Source organism: Rhinatrema bivittatum, chromosome 1, assembly GCF_901001135.1.
Source record: "Rhinatrema bivittatum chromosome 1, aRhiBiv1.1, whole genome shotgun sequence".
NCBI lineage: Eukaryota > Metazoa > Chordata > Amphibia > Gymnophiona > Rhinatrematidae > Rhinatrema > Rhinatrema bivittatum.
This window is the reverse complement of record NC_042615.1, coordinates 352,275,471-352,296,656: the sequence shown is the minus strand read 5'-3', so window position 1 is coordinate 352,296,656 and position 21,186 is coordinate 352,275,471. Positions and strand designations below refer to the sequence as shown.

General features: G+C 43.1%; 1 protein-coding gene across 1 annotated transcript in view; it reads right to left on the bottom strand.

Moving 5' to 3' along the window:
* Nucleotides 1-21,186, bottom strand: part of SCARB2 (scavenger receptor class B member 2) — a 180,997-nt gene that overhangs the window by 152,097 nt on the left and 7,714 nt on the right. The window contains exon 2 of the mRNA XM_029599909.1: nucleotides 4,237-4,394. Coding sequence (XP_029455769.1) covers nucleotides 4,237-4,394 — 158 coding nt within the window. The remainder of the gene's footprint in view (nucleotides 1-4,236; nucleotides 4,395-21,186) is intronic.

The following is a 21,186-nucleotide window of genomic DNA, read 5'->3' as shown; positions in this document are numbered from 1 at the left end:
AAAAACAAAAAAAAAACCAAACCTGAAGTCCTTTTCTGACTGCTTTGATACTAGGAAAAACAGTTAGGGCTATAAAAAATCTCTTATCATCAGAGCAGGGAGAGATCTCTGCTCTAAGGTCAGACAACTCTAAAAGTGCTTAAAGGTCAATGAGCTGACTACCCCAGTCTACTGTCACAAGATTTTTATTTTTTTTTTTTACCATCTACTCAGAAAAGGAGAAACAGGTTTCAAAACCAAGCCCTGGATGAATAGGACTCTGGGCTTATCTGAAAACTTATAAAAGTTCAGTTAAAAGTATTTTCTTGCACTGAGGCTAGATTCCAGGAGTACAGAGAACCAGCAATTAGAAACTTCAATGAAACCTCCTCTTTCAGACACGACATAAAAAAACCTCTTTGGAAATTCTCATGTGATGTGTGACATCTGTCTATTTAATGACTTGAGCTAGATTGCTCAACTTGCAGAAGCCACTGATGTTATAAGGATGAGAAAACAAAAGTCAATATATTATCTGACTGCAAGCCCATAACCTTAATCAACTTGTAAGCAATCCACATTAAACAGATGACAGATAAGGCATTCATGTACCCGTAGACAGTTGCTTCAGCTGCTGCCTCCTCCCTGTTGGGATTGCCTGCCACTTACAGAGGGGCTAGCTTGTAGCAGTATCTCTCTTGGATAATACCTAAATATATTCAGGATCCAATTTTATCACATTCCTCATCTAGTAATTTCAAAAGAGAAAAGGACATTTTTGTGTTTTGCTAACACATGAAAATTGGCCCCAATCGGTTATTGTAGCCACCTTTTCCTCCTTCTTCCTTCTCTGGCCTCAATCTACCTCTGCAGCTGCCTCCTCCTCATTCCCAGTCTGCTACAACAGCTGATAATGTTGCATTGACTGGGCAGATTTTGATCATTTCACATTTTTTTGTGAATTATTTTTGCAATAAAACCAGGTCCTCTGAACATCCCATGTTACAAATCAATACAGGTGTACGAGCACTGGACCCCTGTGCTGTTGTTATCTGCCATTAACAAAAAGCATGGCACTATCAGATGTTACTACTAACTGGATACCAACTGTGTTTCTTTGTACTTAACATGGAGCGCCTATAGTACATCCTACCACTAGTTCATTTAGTTAGTGGAACTTCTTGTGTGTGACTCGGTCAAAACGTTTAGAGAACTTCTAAAGACGTTTTTGTTTAAACTGGCCTATTTTTAAGTTTTTATAACCTGACTTGTCTTATTTACAATGATTTTATATTACTGACCAACCTACCATATTTTTATTATACATTTTATTTCTGTATTTTTATTATAGTTATTTTATTGTTTATTTTTATGTATTTCCTTTGTACATCGCCTAGACGTATTGCTAGTGTTAGGTGATTCCTAAATTTTAATAAATGTAAATGTAGTGACCAATACATTGCTAATGTCCATATCAATCTGAAAAAGTAATGCAGTGTAATGAACACTTTTGGATGAAAGGGAGAAAGAAAATAAGAGCCAGCAGAGAAATGAACGTCACTAAATGAGCAATTAAATAGATAAAGTAAAACTCAGTGTTCAGAAAATGTAAGCTTCCAGAAGGCATGGAGAAACTCTTGAGTGTTTATAGAAAAGGAAACAGAAGTTGCTCTTTGCCTTTCTGGGACTGTTGAATGTCTGCTTTCCCGGAAGCTCTCCCACACAGAAAAATAAAGTTACAGTAAAGCTAGGACCAAAAAGCAAAGAAAAATACTTTCCCTGACCTTGTAATTCTATCAACCCAGGAAAAATGAAAAATGTGTCACAGGTGGAAACAGCACCATGCAAAAAACAGGAGACATAATTGACGCTGCCCAAGCTTTAGCTTTTAAAAAAAAGACAAACTTTTTAGATGCTCATGGCAACTTGGAATTTATTAACAAAGTGAAATAAAACCCTCCAATAATACAAAAAGCAAGCATTGCTAGGCTCTGTGCACAGTTTTAGAACGAATGGGTCAGAAAGCCATTTCGATTTATTAAAATATGACCGATTTCTTAATCTGCTTAATGTTGTGTGTCAGTGTTTCAGGCACATGATGGAGGAGTTTCACTTCCCAGACTCACACATCATCTCCATCCCGCTCGCGCGCACACACACGTCAGACAGGTTTGGCATTCTCCGTCCCTTATGGAGATTACTCTACCCGCAAACAGCAAGAAATACAGTGCAGGCTGCCACCTCTGAACACCTACACCAAGGAAGGAAATGTATCCCACTTACAGAGAGAAATGTTATTGCTAGTATTGTTTTGAGTCTTCTTCCTCAGGAAAAAAATAATTAAAAAAAAAGATACATGAATATGCAATAAAACCATGGGCAACGTTACTGCTTCTTTTCACTCTTCGCAGGATGCCCCCTCACCAAAGTAATGATTACAAATATCAGGACTGGCTCCATTTATCCAACTCTTCCAAAAGCCAGACCAGCAGTTGGCATAGTAAAGACAAGCGTAAAACGTGCCAACTTAACCTAACGTGGTGCTTAGCACCTTGAAATATAAGTTTCCATGGCATTCAACCTTTGATCATAGTACTTTTTTTTGACCCAGCCAATTTCTTCCTGCTTTAGGGATGAAGCAGAATCAGCCTCTTACTGGGCATCTTGTGCCACAAACCTTCATTCACAACTATCTAGGTTGCTCCCTCTCCTCTCACTTCCCATCTAGTTCAATCATTTTAGCAATAGCACTTGGCTGAAGGCTACAGACCGCAGCTCCCTCCAGAACCTGCTACATCTGTAACCCCGAGTCTAGACACTTAGGCATCACCATTGTAAAATGGTGGAGACTCCCTTTCTCCAGGAATTGCAAATGACATCTTCACAGCATCCTCCGTCCCTGCCAGCCCAAGCTGCAGAAACCAGGAACCAAAGCAAAGTCTTCCACATTACTTCAGTCCAACCCTTCCACGACGCTTTTGGCACGAAATGTTGTGCTAAGGTCACAATGAATCTATGTCATTACATTAAAGGAAATGCTCACAAGCACTAGGTTAAACTGATATCATAAAAACCTGAGATCTAACACTCAAACAAGTGAAGAAAAGATATTAGAATAATCATAATGCCAGCATATGACAATACTTATTTTTCAATTTTTTTAATAGACATTTAAAAAAAAATCTTGTTCTTCATTCAAAAAATAATTTACAGTAGCTTGTAGACAGGCTTTGTGTGTCATGGCCAGTGGCCGTTTTTGGATTGAGGACACAATTGTTTCTATAAGTGAGCTACCTATAGACTGTCACCAAGCTAAGTACTTAATTAGTTTCTGAATGAAGAACAAGAACAAGATTTTTTAAATGCATATAAAAAAATTGAAAAATAAATATCATCATATGCTAGTATATGATTATTCTCATAGGGGCGGATTTTAAAAGCCCTGTGCACGCCGGCGCGCCTATTTTGCATAGGACGCCGGCGCGCGTAAGTCCCGGGGCTTTCGAAAAGGGGCGGGAGGGGGCGTGTCCGGCAGCGTTTCGGAGGCGGGCCCGGGGGCATGGTAGAGGCCTCCGGACCAGCCCCCGGGACCGGAGGACGGAGCGGGGCTGCCGGCCGACGCGCACAAGGTTAAGGGGGGGGGGGGGGGGGTGGGCGAAGGAAAGTTCCCTCCGAGGCCGCTCTGAAATCGGAGCAGCCTCGGAGGGAACAGGCAGCGCGCCGACCCCGGATTTTATAAGATACGTGCGGCAATGCGTGTATCTTATAAATTCCAGTGTACTTTTGTTCGCGCAAGTATTTAAAATCTACCCCATACCTTGTTTCTTCACTCATCTATGTGACTTTGTTGAGTGTTCAATTACAGGTTTTTATGACAACATCGTATTTAATCAAGTAAGTTGAGTTTGGTTTAAAAAAACAAAACAAAACCAGAAATTTTTTTTTTTTTTTTTTTTTTTTTTTTTTTTAACTAAACAGAATACCAATGGGCAATAGTGCAGCATCTAATCAACAGTATATTAGGAATCCGGTAAAATATTTGGTATTTGCTTAACACACACTAACAGAAGAGCAGAAAATGAAGACCTTTCTTCCACTCATGGGGCACTGTTACTGAATATCGTAAGCACATGAGGTTAAAATGAGGAAGCTTCTTCCATCTCTCTTCTCCCTCCCTTTCCCCATACGCTGCTCCCCCTCTCCACCCAACCTCCGGGAGGGAGGGATCTAGGCAAAAAGAAATGAAGCAATACTTGCCTGTAAGTGTAAGGTCCTATTTGCTTCAACATGGGCGTTTCTCCTGCCAGCACTTCCTGAGGATTCGTCACATTAAATAAATAGAACTGCATGTAGAGGGGTGGAGGAGGATTTTCCCAATCATGAAAAATCTCTGTACCGTTCTTTAATACAGTTTCCTAAAAACAACATAAATAGGGTTCTCTCAGACTTCACACAGATTTAAATATCCACTTTTGTGTAGTAAGAACTGACACTTTAAATGTTGATATTACGATTGCAATGACCTGTTAACTAGGATTCCAAAATGCATTTAGAAATCAGCAAAATTGTCATGTGACAGTATTCAGCTTATTGTGAATAACTCAAAACAGAAGCACATGCTTGACTTCAGAGACCTTAAACACCCAGTGCAATAAATTGCTTAACTACAGATTTAGGGCCCTTTTAACACAGCACTCAGGGATCCCCATGTACATTCTTTACAAACTTTAGAGTAGTATTATACTATCAGTGGAGGCGGTGGAGACAAGGACAGTATCTGATTAGATAGCTTGGCATAAGCACAAGAAATCTGAGAGAGGGACAGAACAGCTGAGCAGTTGATGTAGATGGGCAGACTAGTCAGGCTGTATGGCCTTTTCTGTCATCATGTTTCTGGGTCAGTAATTAACATTTCAAGTTTCCAAGCATGCAAGGATGATGGGAGGCTCCATAAATCCATCACCCTTGCTGTAAAGAATTATTTCCTTAAAATTACTCCTGGGTCTATCCCCTTTCATCCTATGACACCTCGTTCCACAGCTTCCTTTCCATTGAAAGAGACTCACATCTTGTGCAGTAATACCTCCAAGGTATTTAAATGTTTCTATCATATCTCCCCTATCCCGCCTTTCCTCTAGGGTATACATGTTTAGATCTTTAAGTCTATCCCCATATGCTTTATAACCAAGGAAAAGTACAATTTTATAGCCACTCTCTGGATTGACTCCATTATGTTTATATCTTTTTGAAGGTGCAACCTCCAGAACTGTACACAGTATTCCAAATGAGGTTCAACCAGGGACGTGTACAGGGCAATATCACCTTTTTTCTGTTGACCATTCCTCTTGCTACCCAAGCATTTTTCTGCATTTTGCTATTGCCTTATCCACCTGTTTGGCCACCTTAAGGTCATCGGATATGATCACACCCAGATCCCACTCTTGTTTTGTGCTTAGAATTTCACACTCTAAACTGTACCGCTCCCTTGGGTTTTCACAACCCAAATGCATTACTCAGCATATTTTATTATTTAAGCATTTTTATATGCCGAGTTACGTTGGGAACAGCACCTCGGTTTACAGGTAACAATGCAGCAAGAGGCTTTACAATGAACAGGTAACAAAATGTAGCAACAGGATAAAAATAAAACAGTAAAGATTAACTATATAGAAAGGGTATATATTAAAGGCATGGGGGGGGGTAAAAAATGTACTATACAAACATAAAATGAGTGGCAATGGCCTGATGGGGATATGTACAGGAAGATAAACATGTTCAGGAAATTCACTGTAACCTGAGGGGGGGGGGGGGGGATGTACAAGCTGGGAGGAAGACATTATGGGTTTTCTAGGTTATGTATTAAAGGTGAAATTACAAAGGGGTATTTACAGAGGGGCGGAGAGGAAAAAGGGAGGGTAAAGAGTAAGTTGGTTCAGGTGAATGCCTGTTTAAAGAGCCAGGTCTTGAGGTTCTGTTTGAATTTTTTTGGGCACAGTTCCTGGCAAAGACTTGTTCCAAAGGGCAGGCCCAGCAATGGAGAGGGCACATTCTTTGGTAGACTTAAGTTTTGTCGGTTTAAGCGAGGGCGTATGCGGCGTCGCACGGTGTTGTGTTCGGGTAGGTCTGTCAAGGGTACAAAATCGGAGGTGCTCTTTGAACCAGGGCATGTCATGGTTGTGAATAGATTTATGAATGGTGGTGAGGAATTTGTACATAATCCGTGAAGTAATTGGCAACCAATGTAGATGTTTGAGGACAGGGGTGATGTGATCACATCGCTGGGCATTGGTGAGGATACGTGCAGTAGAGTTCTGGAGCATCTGAAGGGGCTGGGGGGCATTTTTGGGGAGGCCTAGAAGGATGGCAATAATCAAGTTTGGATAAAATAGTGGCTTGGAGGATTGTGCGAAAGTCATTAAGATGAAGCAGAGGTTTCAGTTTTTTTAGCATGTGAAGCTTGAAGAAGCAGTCTTTCAGGATAGAATTGATGAATTTTTTTTTAGGTTGTAGTGGTTGTCCAGAGTGACACCAAGGCTGCGAACGTGTTGGGTGAAGGAGGTGGTGGGGTGAGATGTATAAGAGCTCTGTTTTAGAGGTATTGAGCGCATGGAAATTGTCAGAGAGCAGGGAGCTGATGGCTGCAAGGGCAGATTCCCATGTCTTCATAGCCTTAGGTAAGGTATCGGTTATGGGTATGAGGACCTGAACGTCGTCCGCATATATGAAGTGCAGAAGACCGAGCCTGGATAGGAGATGGCAGAGAGGAAGGAGGTATATATTGAAGAGGGTGGAGGACAGTGAGGAACCTTGGGGAACACCTTGCAACAAGTTAATGGGTTTTGATTCACAGAGCCCACTTTTTACTCTGTATTGTCTGTTAGTAAGGTATGATAGAAACCAGCAGAGTGCGGAGCCTGATATGCCGATTTCTCTTAGGCGCTCTATTAGGATGTTATGGTTAACCGTGTCGAATGTGGAGGAAATGTCCAGGAGGGCCAGGATGTAAGATTGGCCTTTGTCAAGGGCTTTCAGAATATAGTCAGAAAGGGAGATGAGGAGGGTTTCGGTGCTGTGGTGTCTGCAGAAACCGTATTGGGAGGGGAAGAGGATGTGGTGATCATCTAGGTAGTTTGTTAGTTGCCTATTGATTATTTTTTCTAGGATTTAAGGCATTAGTATTAAATCTTAGCTGCCAGACTCTAGACCATTCCTCAAGCTTCACTAGATCCCTCCTTATGTTTTGCACGGCTTTTCTGTGTGTTGCATATTTTTGCACCATCCACCAAAAGACAAACGTTTCCTAATACTCCATCCATAATATCGCTAATGAAAATATTAAAAAGAACTGGTTCAAGGAACAATCCTTGTGGCATGCACCTAGCAATGCCCCTTTCCTGTAAGTGATCATTTACACTATTTATTTTTATTATACCATTTTGTATTCTGCAAATCCATATTGTTCAGTGCACTACCCCATGTCGTCTCCCAGTCAGTCACTTTAGAGCCCAGACGAACGGTTCTCAGTTTATTTATAAAATTGCCTATGAGGAACCATGTGAAAGGTCTTTACTGAAATTCAAGTACACTACATTTTGTGCTCTCCCCAATCCAACTCTCTGGTCACCCAATCAATGAAACTGATCAGATTTGCCTGATAAGACCTCTCTCTGGTAAACATGCTACCTCGGATCATGTAATTCACTGAAATTCAGATACCATACTATTCTGTGGTCCTCCTGCTAGCAAGTGGAATGCATTCTGTACACTGCTCTGGAGCATCTGAAATAATTTACCAGTCACAAACCATCCCCCATGCCCCCAAAAAACACAACCATAAATCATTACCCTCAGTGATAAATGTTCGTATAGTCGGAAAATCAAATGCCATATTGAAGGATGCCTCTAAGGCAGGGAGGGGAACCTCCAGTCCTTAAACAAATTGGGTTGTCAGGATGTACCTAATGAATATGCATGAGAGTGAGTTTCATAAAACTGAGGCAGTGTGCATGCAAATCTCTCATCTACATATTCATTAGAAATATCCTAAAAGCTCAACTGGCTTGTGGCCTCGAAGACCACAGGTTTCCTAACCAAGCTGAAAAAGGTACAGAGCATATACACAGAGCTTCTTTTCTCAGGTATTTATAAACTGTAAATTTAGGTGTTTATTTTCCAACTCATTTTTTGTACTTTCAAAGAACCTCTAATAATTATTTATCAATGCTTTCATGGAGCTAGATGCTATCGCTGGATATCTTTTCCAGTTGAATTAAATCCATACATTTCTGCAACTGAGGAACTTGGTGCTTTCAACTTCACTGGAAGTGGCAGTCAAGCACTGGTGGTTTCTTTTCTTTCTGAACAATTTCTTTGGTTCTCTTTGTACATGTGCCTTAGGAGCTTATCTGGTTTTATTACCTTGGTCATACCGAAATCATCAGGACTTAAGAATGAAAGATTGTGGAGTGGAAGTTTAGATGCAGCCTGGGACATGTTCTGGTAACCTTTGATTAGTGGCTGCGTATTGGATGGACATCATACTATGGGGGGGGGGGGTTTCTTGTTCCTTTTTCCAGGAATCGTGAATCATGGTCCAGGAAACTCATTTACATGGTAAGAAATTGATTAAATTGGGGGGGGGGGGGGGGGGCGCATGTGTTTCTTCTGCTGCCTATAAGAAGGATCCATCTGAAGAAAATAGGATAAAACATAAGCATTGTCAAGTTAAGTGTAAAACATTGATAAGACAGGCGAAGAGAGAATTTGAAATGAAGTTGGCCATAGAGGCAAAAACTCATAATAAAAACTTTTTAAAATATATCCAAAGCAAGAAAACTGTGAGGGAGTCTGTTGGACCATTAGATGACAGAGGGGTTAAATGGGCTCTTAGAGAAGATAAGGCCATTGCAGAAAGACTAAATGAATTCTTTGCTTCCGTGTTTACTAATGAGGATGTTGGGGCGATACCAGTTCCGGAGATGGTTTTCAGGGGCGATGAGTCAGACGAACTGAATGAAATCACTGTGAACCTGGAAGATGTAGTAGGCCAGATTGACAAACTAAAGAGTAGCAAATTTCCTGGACCAGATGGTATGTATCCTAGGGTTCTGAAGAAACTAAAAAATGAAATTTCTGATCTATTAGTTAAAATTTGTAACCTATCATTAAAATCATCTATTGTACCTGAAGACTGGAGGGTGGCCAATATAACCCCAATATTTAAAAAAGACTCCAGGGGCGATCCGGGTAACTATAGACCAGTGAGCCAGACTTCAGTGCTGGGAAAAATAGTGGAAACTATTCTCATGATCAAAATTGTAGAGCATATAGAAAGACATGGTTTAATGGAACACAGTCAATATGGATATACCCAAGGGAAGTCTTGCCTAACAAATCTGCATCATTTTTTGAAGGGGTTAATAAACATATGGATAAAGGTGAACCGGTAGATGTAGTATATTTGGATTTTCAGAAGGCGTTTGACAAAGTCCCTCATGAGAGGCTTCTACGAAAACTAAAAAGACATGGGATAGGAGGCAATGTCCTTTCGTGGATTACAAACTGGTTAAAAGACAGGAAACAGAGAGTAGGATTAAATGGTCAATTTTCTCAGTGGAAAAGGGTAAACAGTGGAGTGCCACAGGGATCTGTACTTGGACCGGTGCTTTTCAATATATATATATAAATGATCTGGAAAAGAATACGACGAGTGAGGTTAACAAATTTGCGGATGACACAAAATTATTCAGAGTAGTTAAATCACAAACGGACTGTGATACATTACAGGAGGACAAGTGCAAGGTGTTGCATATAGGGAAAAATAACCCTTGCTGTAGTTACACAATGTTAGGTTCCATATTAGGAGCTACCACCCAGGAAAAAGATCTACGCATCATAGTGGATAATACTTTAAAATCGTCAGCTAAGTGTGCTGCAGCAGTCAAAAAAGCAAACAGAATGTTAGGAATTATTAGGAAGGGAATGGTTAATAAAACAGAAAATGTCATAATGCCTCTATATCGCTCCATGGTGAGACCGTACCTTGAATACTGTGTACAATTCTGGTCGCTGCATCTCAAAAAAGATATAGTTGCGATGGAGAAGGTACAGAGAAGGGCAACCAAAATGATAAAGGGGATGGAACAGCTCCCCTATGAGGAAAGGCTGAAGAGGTTAGGGCTGCTCAGCTTGGAGAAGAGACGGCTGAGGGGGGATATGATAGAGGTCTTTAAGATCATGAGAGGTCTTGAACGAGTAGATGTGACTCGGCTATTTACACTTTCGAATAATAGAAGGACTAGGGGGCATTCCATTAAGTGAGCAAGTAGCACATTTAAGACTAATCGGAGAAAATTCTTTCACTCAACGCACAATAAAGCTCTGGAATTTGTGCCAGACGATGTTGTTAGTGCAGTTAGTGTAGCTGGGTTCAAAAAAGGTTTGGATAAGTTCTTGGAGGAGAAGTCCATTAACGGCTATTAATCAAGTTTACTTAGGGAATAGCCACTGCTATTAATTGCATCAGTAGCATGGGATCTTCTTAGTGTTTGGATAATTGCTAGGTTCTTGTGGCCTGGTTTGGCCTCTGTTGGAAACAGGATGCTGGGCTTGATGGACCCTTGGTCTGACCCAGCATGGCAATTTCTTATGTTATGGTGTGGCAATCTTGTTCATGAAATCACAATCAAATTCTCACTCAGTTCTCTGATCTGGTGAGCAGATGGGTACTGACAGTTACCTTAACTGGTGATAAACTCTTATTTTTCACTTTGCTCCAACCTAAATTCTCCCAAAATTTTATTTATTTATTTTTTTTTAGAGAAGTAGCTAAAATGTTATTGGATCTGGGTATATACCTATTATTCTGGAGGGGATTTTAACCAACCTCTTGATTTGATTCTGGATCAACAATCTCATTGTAAACCTATGGTCCCCTAAAGCTTTATCCATTCTGAAGGATCTACAGGCTGAACTTGGTCTAGTGGATCCCTTGGCGGGTACTGCACTCCGCTGGAAAGGGGTTCACTTTTTCCATTTTCTCACAATTCTTATTCTAGAATATATATATATATATATATATATATATATATATATAGGGGCGGATTTTAAATGCCCTGCGCGCGTAAGTCCCAGGGCTTTGTAAAAGGGGCGGGGAGGGGGCGTGTCGGAGCATTTCAGGGGCGGGCCCGGGGGCGTGGCGCCGGCCTGGGGGAGTCGAGGCCTCCCGACCAGCCCCCGGGTCGGGTGATGGCGCGCCAGCAGCTTGCTGGCGCGCGCAGATTTACGTCTGCTTTTAGCAGGCGTAAATTTGCCAACAAAGGTAAAGGGGGGGGTTTAGATAGGGCCGGGGGGGGTGGGAGAAGGAAAGTTCCCTCCGAGGCCGCTCCAAAATCGGAGCGGCCTTGGAGGGAACAGGCAGCGCGCGCTGGGCTCGGCGCGCGCAGGTTGCACAAATGTGCACCCCCTTGCGCGCGCTGACCCCGGATTTTATAAGCTACGCACGTATCTTATAAAATCCGGCGTACTTTTGTTCGCGCTCGCGCAAATTTTTAAAATCTACCCCTTTATTTCTAAGTCTCTATTGCCTTAAATTTCTATGGCTGAAATTTCATCCATTTTAGTAATCTGACCATGCGGCTATTACCCTATCTCTTTAATGTCTAGCCAACATACTTCTCCTGTTTGGAGATTAAACTTTTCCCTACTGGGGGACTAAACATTTTTGGACAAAATATCTGGTCGTATATAGAAAAATGTTTTTTCAATTAATCAGATTGGTTGTCCCAATCAGTTGTTTGTGAGGCTTTTAAAGCCACTTTACAATAGGAGGTCATTAGCTATGTTGCATATTGTAATAAAATATGCAGTATTGAGATTGCTCACCTAAAGAGAGAAATTGCCCAGCTGGAGGCGGAGCATATTGAAAGGGGGTCTGCTGCACGTCTCATCATCATCAGGAATAGCGTCACAGAGCACTAAGTGAGAACCGCGATTGGCTGCATTAGAAAAATGCTTATTTCTGATAGGTTGCATTCTGGTCTCCTTGCCAACCTGTCTGACCCACTCTATGACAGGGCTGTAAGGTCACTTATGACTCACAGGAAAGGGCTAGTTTTTGCTATCTCCTATTTCAAATGGCCGCTAAGAAATCACTGCGAGCCAAAAGAATTAAACTAATATGATATGTTGTATTTGTGGGGGATAACGATGCGTTTCGCGAACTCACGAATACAACGAATAGGGACGTATACGTTGCAGATTGGTAATGCATTGCAATCGAATGCACATCCCTAACCACCGCACCACCTTTATCTGCTGGTTTAAAGATGATGGAGGAAGTATCTTTTAGCTCTTTCAAAGCAGAGAATTGTATAAATGTTAGATTATATCTTGGGGGATCTACCGAAGATTCAATGTAGTTGAGATCATATTGAATTAATTCCATAAATGTTTTTATATGGGGATCAATTGGAACCGGGGGAGATCCAACGAGATTTAGGAGAGACCATGGAACATTCCAAAGGTTTTGGCTGTTCATTGAAAAACAATACAACTTGCAGTTTCCGGAAAAAATTGAACAAATCACGGCGGCATTGAAACAGATCATATCTATAGTAGGGGACAAAGGATAGACCTTTTTCCAGAACTTGTCATTGAGGTCCTGTCAATGATACTGTAGATAGATTAATTACAACTGATTCTTTGTGCTCTGCGATCTTGTTTGAGGATGGTTCTCCGTGTCTGACCAAGGTATCCCTTGGCGGCGGCAAAAAAGACGAGCGACCAGTCCGCGGTAAGACAACCGTGAGAAGCCCCGTCATTGATCTGAAAATTGTGGTTGCTGATATGGTGGATTGGACATATCCTCATCAGAGCCCGCTGATGAATCGTCTGAAGAGAGGGTGAATGCCACTTTCTTGGGTTTAGGATTTTGGCAATGTTGCCAAGAGTAGATGGTACCAGACGCATAATCTTTTTCATCCCGCTTATATTTTTGAATTTTGTTTTGTTGGAGATCTGACCTGAATTTTTCAATCAATGTATTATGAACATGTAGGTGTTTTTCATATTTCTCCAAGGTGTCGTTGGTTTGTAAATATGATTTAACAAACAAGCGTGGGGGTAGCTTGCTTATTACGGCGATTACTACCTTAAACCAATTAAGCCTGATACATCACTTTGAATGCATATACAGCGTTGCTCTCTGCTTCAACGGCAGGGGGAAATGTGGAAAACAGGATTTACATTCAGACATCATCCAACAAGGCATTGATCTGTACAGCCTGGGTAAACACGTATCGGGGTAACTTGCTTGATGTGGTGGTTACTATCCTTAACCATTAAGCCTTATGCTCACCTTTGATGCAACTCCAACATTACTCTCTGCATCAATGACAGGGGATAGCAGGAAATTTGAATCAATTACCAAAAAGGGCCCTGAACGTGGAGGTTGATGAAACAGATAAGTATGGGAAAACAAGTGTGGAAGCTTGCTGGGCAGACTAGATGGGCCGATTGGTCTTTTTCTGCCGTCATATCTATATTTCTATGTATGTTTCTTACAGCTTACCACATTGAAGTAACAGTATAATTCCTTACTCAGAGAGCAGGGCGGTGTATTTTTATGAAAAAAATCAAAGTACTATGCTGAAAATAAGTCTGGGTGGCTTCTTGCTCAATACATAGCTGCCAAGAAATGCAGGTCTTGTATTCAGGCCATTAAAGTTACTCCATCTGCTGTTGTCCCTCAGGACTCAGATTTTGCAACAATTTCAGAGTTATTATATTTCTTTGTACTTGTCTGGCACCAGGTCCAGCGGTGTCAATAGGGATACCTTTCTTGGATGCTTGCAGCACCCTAACCTGAATTGATTACATCCCTAGGCATAAGACTCCAGGGCCCAATAGCTTTCCAGTAGTATTTTACAGGGTTTTTAAACCTTTATTGAATGCTAGGTTGGGCAGTCTATACCGATCCTTTTCTGTGACAAGAGATGCCTGTGGTAATTTTCTTGAGGCTCTTATTGTCCTATTGGAGAAACTGGGGGTAGGGATCCAATGTTAGTTCAGAATTACATGCCAATCTCTCTTAAATACAGACTGTAAAATTTATTAAAAAGTCCTTGGAGGGAGGAAGTGACGTCACCCGATGCGAGCGGCAGCTTAACCGCGGAGCTCCGTGTAGCCACGCTATAAAAAACGCTAAAAAATTAGCGAAACGGCTCCTCTACCTGCCTGGACTCATCGCTTGCACGGGGGTCGGTAATGGCGACGAGACGCAGGGCAATTGATTTATCTGAATTTTCCTATGGAGGTGCAGACGCGCGCCAGAGCACCCGGGGCGAGGAAGAAGCAGACAAAATGGCGGAGGAGGAGAACCCGAGCCCGGGGGAACAACCGATCATGAGCCCTGGAAGCGCCCCGACGGCACCCGAGATCAGGCGGTGGCTCCAGGAGGTAAAGCAAGAAATTATCCAGTCCTTGAAGGCAGAAATCAAAGATAGTATGGGCGCGCTGCGTGTCGAAGTGGAAGAGCTGGGAGAGAGGCTCCACGTGGTGGAGCAGGGAGCTGATGAACACGCGGAGGCCCTGCAGCACCAGGGAGCTGAGATTTTGCAATTACAAAATGCCCGGGAGGAAATGCTCAATAAAATAGAGGAACTTGAGAACAGGCAGAGGAGATGCAACATTCGCATCAGGGGGGTCCCAGAGGTGGAGGGGACCCTGGATTATGTGGCGGTCGTGCAGGATATATGCCGGGCTGTGCTGGGAGGAGATACTCAGAAACCGGTGGAAGAAAATATTGCCATTGATAGGGCGCATAGAGCACTGGGCAAGCCGGTTAACAACAAGCCCCGGGACATAGTGGCATGCCTTCACAACTTCCCCATCAAGGAGCTCATCATGACTAAGGCACGGGGTATGGGACAGATTAAATGGAAGGGATCGGTCATTCAACTCTTTAATGATTTGTCCTCCGTAACCCTGCAGAAGCGCAGAGAGATGAAGAGCGTTACGGATACATTGAGAGCAGAGAACATACGCTATAGATGGCTCTACCCGTTTGGGATCTTGTTCAACATATCAGGTGATTCATGCGTGGCGAGGAAACCCGACGTGGCGGGGAAATTTTTGCGGCAACATGGCATCGCGATCCAAGGGCAGGAGCCGGGGGAACCGGCTGGGAGAAGTAATCCTGGTCCCAGATGGCAACGTGCTGGCAAAGGAGGGAAGAGGCTGCGAAGGCAGGATAGCGCTAAGGAGCGCCCGGTGGATGTGGCTACCTGACCGGCCATGAGCGGAAGGATGGATGGAGCTTTTTGAGTTTTGCTTAGGAGCCGCAGCTACAGAAGACTGGTTGGGAAAAGTGTGTCCTCCAATTGGGACTGAGTTTCACCATATGCTGGTCACAACGAGGAGAGACTGCCTATGATGTGGGTGCAGGGGGGCACTGTTTTATAGTAGCTGAAGGCCCTGGAGAGGGTCCGTTTCTACAGTTTACATTGTTGGTTAACATGGTTTACTAAGTGTTTATTATATGCTACACTGGGTGATATCATTCCTCCTTACTGGAAAGAATGAGGGTCCGGACCTCATTATTGATGGAGAGGGAGGGGGGGGGGAGGGGAGGGTACTGTGGAGGGGTATATGTGGTATCTTTGGGGCTGGAGGGAGGGGGTTTTCCTTGCGGTCTAATGTGTCTGCTGAGGGCCAGGCACTTGCAGCAGCAGTTGGTCCTGGGATGTGATGGCTGATTTTAAGGTGGTATCCCTAAATGTGAAAGGGCTGAATCACCCCAGAAAACGTCAATTACTATTTAAGGAGGCAAAGGCATTAAAAGCTTCCATATATTTTGTACAAGAAACACATTTACTTAGAAAAGATGAGAGGCTGCTGAAGGATCCCGCGTTCCCCCACATTCTGTTAGCCTCTAATGGGGAAGGGAAAAAAACAGGGGGAGTGGGTATCATGTTTGCTAATAGCCTCCGAGTTGAAATCCTGGACTGTAAAAAGGACAAACAGGGTAGATTTATTGCAGTGGTGGCTAAAGTCGATAATGTTCTGGTTACGTTTGTTAATATATATGCTCCCAACCAACAGCAAGGGGAATTCTTTGTTCATTTAGAGCAAACCTTGAGCGGGTTCATTCAGGGAGCCCTGCTATTGGGAGGGGATTTTAATACCCTCTTAAATACTCAGTTAGATCATAGTAACTGGAAAAGAGGGGGGGGAAATGCCCATAGGGTACGCTTGAAAATTTTGATGGACAATTGGGGATTGGTGGATATCTGGCGGGTACACCATGCCACCGAGAGGGATTATACCTTCTATTCCAGAGTGCATAATACCTATTCCCGCATTGACTTATTGTTGGGGAGTAAACAATGGCACTTGTGCTGCAAGGATACGAAGATAGGGAATATTGTATGGTCGGACCATGCTAGCATTCAAGGCACCTTTGGCCTGGTAAGGGAGGAATTGAAACCTCCGGTCTGGCGGTTAAATAAGAGGGTATTGGCTAATTCGCAGTTTTGCGAAACTCTGCACAGGGATATTCAGGAATACTTTGAGTTGAATGAGACGGAGACGATTCCTACTAGGACCATCTGGGATTGTTTTAAGGCTGTCATGAGAGGCCGATTAATAGCTAAGGAAGCCTCTGACAGAAGGGAGCACCGACAGGCGCAAGGGGACTTACGTCAGGATATAGCCCGGTTGGAACGGAAACATAAAATAGATGGAGGGTGGCGCATCTTAAGAGACTTGGATAAGAAACGACATGAATTACAAGTTATGTTGGATGGGGAAATAGCAGACAGACTAGATCAGAGGAGGGGGACGTATTTTATTGAGGGTAATAGACCGGGCAGACTTCTGGCCGGGCAATTAAAAAAACAAGTCTCACAGAGCACTATACTAAAGATTAAAGATATAAAGGGGCACTGTATTTGGGATAATGAGGGAATTAGGCAACGGTTTGCTCAGTTCTACCGGGACTTATACGCAGCAGGTCCGCCGGTCTCACGGGAATTGATGGATGATTATCTGCAAGGGGTGCGATTGCCGGCCCTGACGGGTCCGCAATCGCAGAGTATGGATAAACCTATTACCAGAGGGGAGATAGTGGACGCTATAACTAGCCTTAAACCCCAAAAGGCACCGGGGATGGATGGGTTTACGGGCCTCTTTTATAAAAAGTTTAAAGATGCCCTGGTACCGCATTTACAAAAAGTATATAATGACATTCTGAGTACGCATACCCTGCCTGAAACAATGGAACTGGCAGGTATTACGGTACTTCCTAAACCTGGTAAAGATAAAATGGTATGTGGGTCCTACCGCCCTATCTCGCTACTCAATGTGGACTTAAAGATTCTGGCCAAAATTCTCGCCCAGAGATTAAATCTGGTTATGCCCATGCTCGTACACCCAGACCAGGCTGGTTTTATACCGGGACGTCAGGCTGGGGACAATATCCGGAAGGTAGTTAATTTAATGTGGATAGCGCAGAAGCAGAAGGTTCCTGCAGTCCTACTCGGGGTCGATGCAGAAAAAGCCTTCGATAGGGTGAATTGGGAGTTTCTGTTCGCAGTTTTGCGCAAAGTGGGCATAGGGGCTAATTTTTGCACCTGGCTCAAGGCAATGTATGCTTCCCCGAAGGCGTGTATTAAAGTTAATGGGAGATATTCTCCTCCTTTTGCGCTTGGTAGGGGTACACGACAGGGGTGTCCCCTATCGCCACTGCTGTTCGCATTATACATGGAGCCATTTGCTGCTCGGATTCGACAGCAGGGGGACATTAAAGGGATCTCTAGTGGAGGGGAACAGTATAAAATATCGCTGTTTGCGGATGATATCTTGTTCTCCATAACCGCACCCCAATTGACTCTACCAATTTTAATCAGGGAAACAGAGAGCTTTGGGGCCCTCTCTGGCTTTAAAGTTAATCTGACTAAGTCGGAACTCCTGAATCTAACACTTACGACGAGTCAAATTGATAGTCTTACAGCCCACTTTCCTTTTAAATGGGCCAAAAAGGGATTGAAATACCTGGGCATAATGTTACATGCGAACTGGACGCAATTGTTCCGCTTAAATTATGTACCCCTGATGGACCAAATTGGAAGGGATCTTGAGGTGTGGAATCCATACCGATTGACGTGGTTCGGCAGAGTGGCCACTATTAAAATGAATGTGTTGCCTAGATGGCTGTACCTGTTTCAGACCTTGCCCATAGATGTACCAACTAAGTTTTTGAAAAAATTACATACTAAAATTTTCCATTTCATCTGGAGAAGGAGACCGCCACGGATCTCCAGACAAATTTTATGGAGCTCCAGAGAACGGGGGGGCTTGGCGATACCGAATTTTACGAGGTATTTTCAGGCGGCCCAATTAAGAGTTATTTATGACTGGAAAGCGGGGGTGGACATGAAACAATGGGTAAAGATTGAACAGGATTTATGCAGGGGGGGGCCCCTGATACATAGAGTGTGGGGGCTGCCGTGGACCAGTTCCAATACGGAGCTGTGTAACCCCTTTACCCGAGTTACTATCAAAATTTGGCGGCAGTGTCGATCCAAACTGACGGGGCCCGGTTTGATTACCCCTCTTCTCCCACTTGGCTTATATAAAGACAAGAGCTGGGTTTACCAGGAAGGTAATAATCCTAGCAGGTGGGGGCGATGGGGGCTCTGGCACTATGGGCAGGTGCTGGGGGCACAGGGGTTGTTACCATTTGCAGAGCTCCAGCGTATCCATGGCCTACCAGTAACGGAATTCTACTACTATTTGCAACTACGACACTGTATCCAGGCACCGCATGTGCACCAAGGAGTGATTCGGCAGAAGACGGCCTTTGAAGCCATGTGCAGCCCCGGCACGGAAGCCAAAGGAGTTATTTCCAATATATATATTTGGCTGCGGGACTCGACTGCGATAGAGGCTCGCTTTCAGGGGCAATGGGAAAAGGAGTTACAACTACAATGGACGGCTACTCAGTGGAAGCGATGCTTCGAAAATCAGTCCCAAAGCTCTATTTCGTCTAAACTAACGGAAACTAATTATAAGCTTCTGACTCGATGGTATCTTACCCCCTCTAAACTCCATAAAATATATCCCGCTCAAGGGGCTCATTGCTGGCGGCGCTGTGGGGAGGAGGGGACTTTTTTGCATATATGGTGGCTATGCCCTAAAATTAAAATATATTGGCAACAATTGAAGACAATGATGGGTCAGCTGCTTTTTACTCGGGTAGCATTAAGCCCAGAGATATATCTACTTTCGGCATTTCCGGATTCCTGGACGGGTCCTAAGCGGACATTGGTGCATTACATTCTCAGCACGGCACGTCTTGAGTTAGCGGTGCACTGGAAATCGGAAAAAGTGCCTACCTTGACTAATGTTATACAGAGACTTTGGCTAATGCATTACTGGTCATATATTAGAGCTCAACATCAAGATACAATGGCCAAGCATGTTATCATATGGGAACCATTTCTGCGGTGGTATGGGACTTACTGACGGGGACTGAGTATCCATTGTGCTAAAAGATAGACATGCCGGTTGGGAAAGGGGAATACTGTCTACCCTCTGGGCACGGTTTTCGGTGAGGGATGATGGGGGAAATGTCCACAATGAGATATTGGGTGCGGTTGTAAGGTGACAAGATGTGTGGGCTTGCTGTTACGGGGACATCATAGATACCACATAGGGAAGGGGAGGGATGGGGGGGGGAGGAAAGGGGGGGGGATAAAAACATGCAAAACAAAGATACTATGGTATAATGGAGTCAGTTTATTGTACAATGTACATAGTTACATGCTGTGTTACACATACTCCGGTTGTATTATTTGATTGGAAAGTGTCAATAAAAATATAAATTTAAAAAAAAAAAAAAAAAAAAATGTGCACACACCTGAGATGTGCTGTGCCAAGCATGCATCTTATTGTATTGGCCTCTGTCAGATTCCAGTATCACTAAGGCATGTAAAAGTTACAGGGCTAGATAGGAAAAGGCAAGAAAGTTGCGTTAGGGCATGTGTTTCACTTAGTGTTTGAGCACAGTACAGACTGGGATTAAACTCTGAGGGCATTATAATTACAAAATGTATAGTCTGCCCTATCATCAGATACACTGTTCAAGGTGGATAAACATAAGAGTGATTCTGGAACTGAAAAGCATTTGTGTCTCTCAAAGTGAATCCTGCTACATATCTGTGAAATCCACCCTGCCTGCCAGATTTCCGCTAAGTAATACTGGCCTTCAAGATTTGCAGAACGGTACAGGGAACAAAAGTAGGGCATGTGTATAAATCCCTTGCTGCTCCATGCTGGACTTTTACATTTATTCTGTGAAAAAAGGGCTTGACCAACTCCATTTCTGCTCTACTACTCAGTGTAACACTTAGAAGAAACAGCATGGCCTTCAGAGAAAGCAGTATATTATGATGAACATATTTTCATCTTGCAATGTCATGAACCAGCCATTTAAAAGCTCACATGGTGCTTGCTGTTGGGTGCACAGTCTAGATAGATGGTTTTATTCTGTAATATGTATTGTGTAGGTCTGACAATGCTCCTGACTTAGCTGCTGTTAGAAGCATAGTTATGTCTGATTATCATTGGCTCAGAAACATGTGTGATGCGTGGGCTGGATAACATGGATAAAGTGTTTTTAAAAAACCCTGCCATGGAACTTCATTTGACCTGATACCTCTACTTGTGCCTAGAACATTTTACAGATTTGTGAATAATGTTTTTAAGATTTCCACTGTGTAACAGTTTGTCATTCCAGCTTTTGTGGGCTTAGTGGACCATACCTGGATAAGATAAGAAAAACAAAACAAAACTGAGCACTATCAGATTGTTTTAAAATGCTTAGTTAAGCCCAGAGTCAAAGATGGACTAGCTCAAACAGCTATGCAGTGGGGGTCTAAAAAGTATTAACTGAAGCTAAAAAAGTCATAATCAGCTGATCTGCGGTGATAATGGCTCTGAAAGAGCAATTGCACAAGTGTTTCCAGTCACAGGAGTCAATGTGCAAAAGCGCCACTAATGAATGGTGACAAGAACTGCTCTGCTCTTAAGCAGTAGGTAGTCCTTGGATCACCAAGCTTTGAAGGGGGGGGGGGGGGGGGGGGGGGTAGGTATAAATGGAGTAAAAAGTGATTTTTATTTTTTTAACTAAATGAATGTGATACCAGG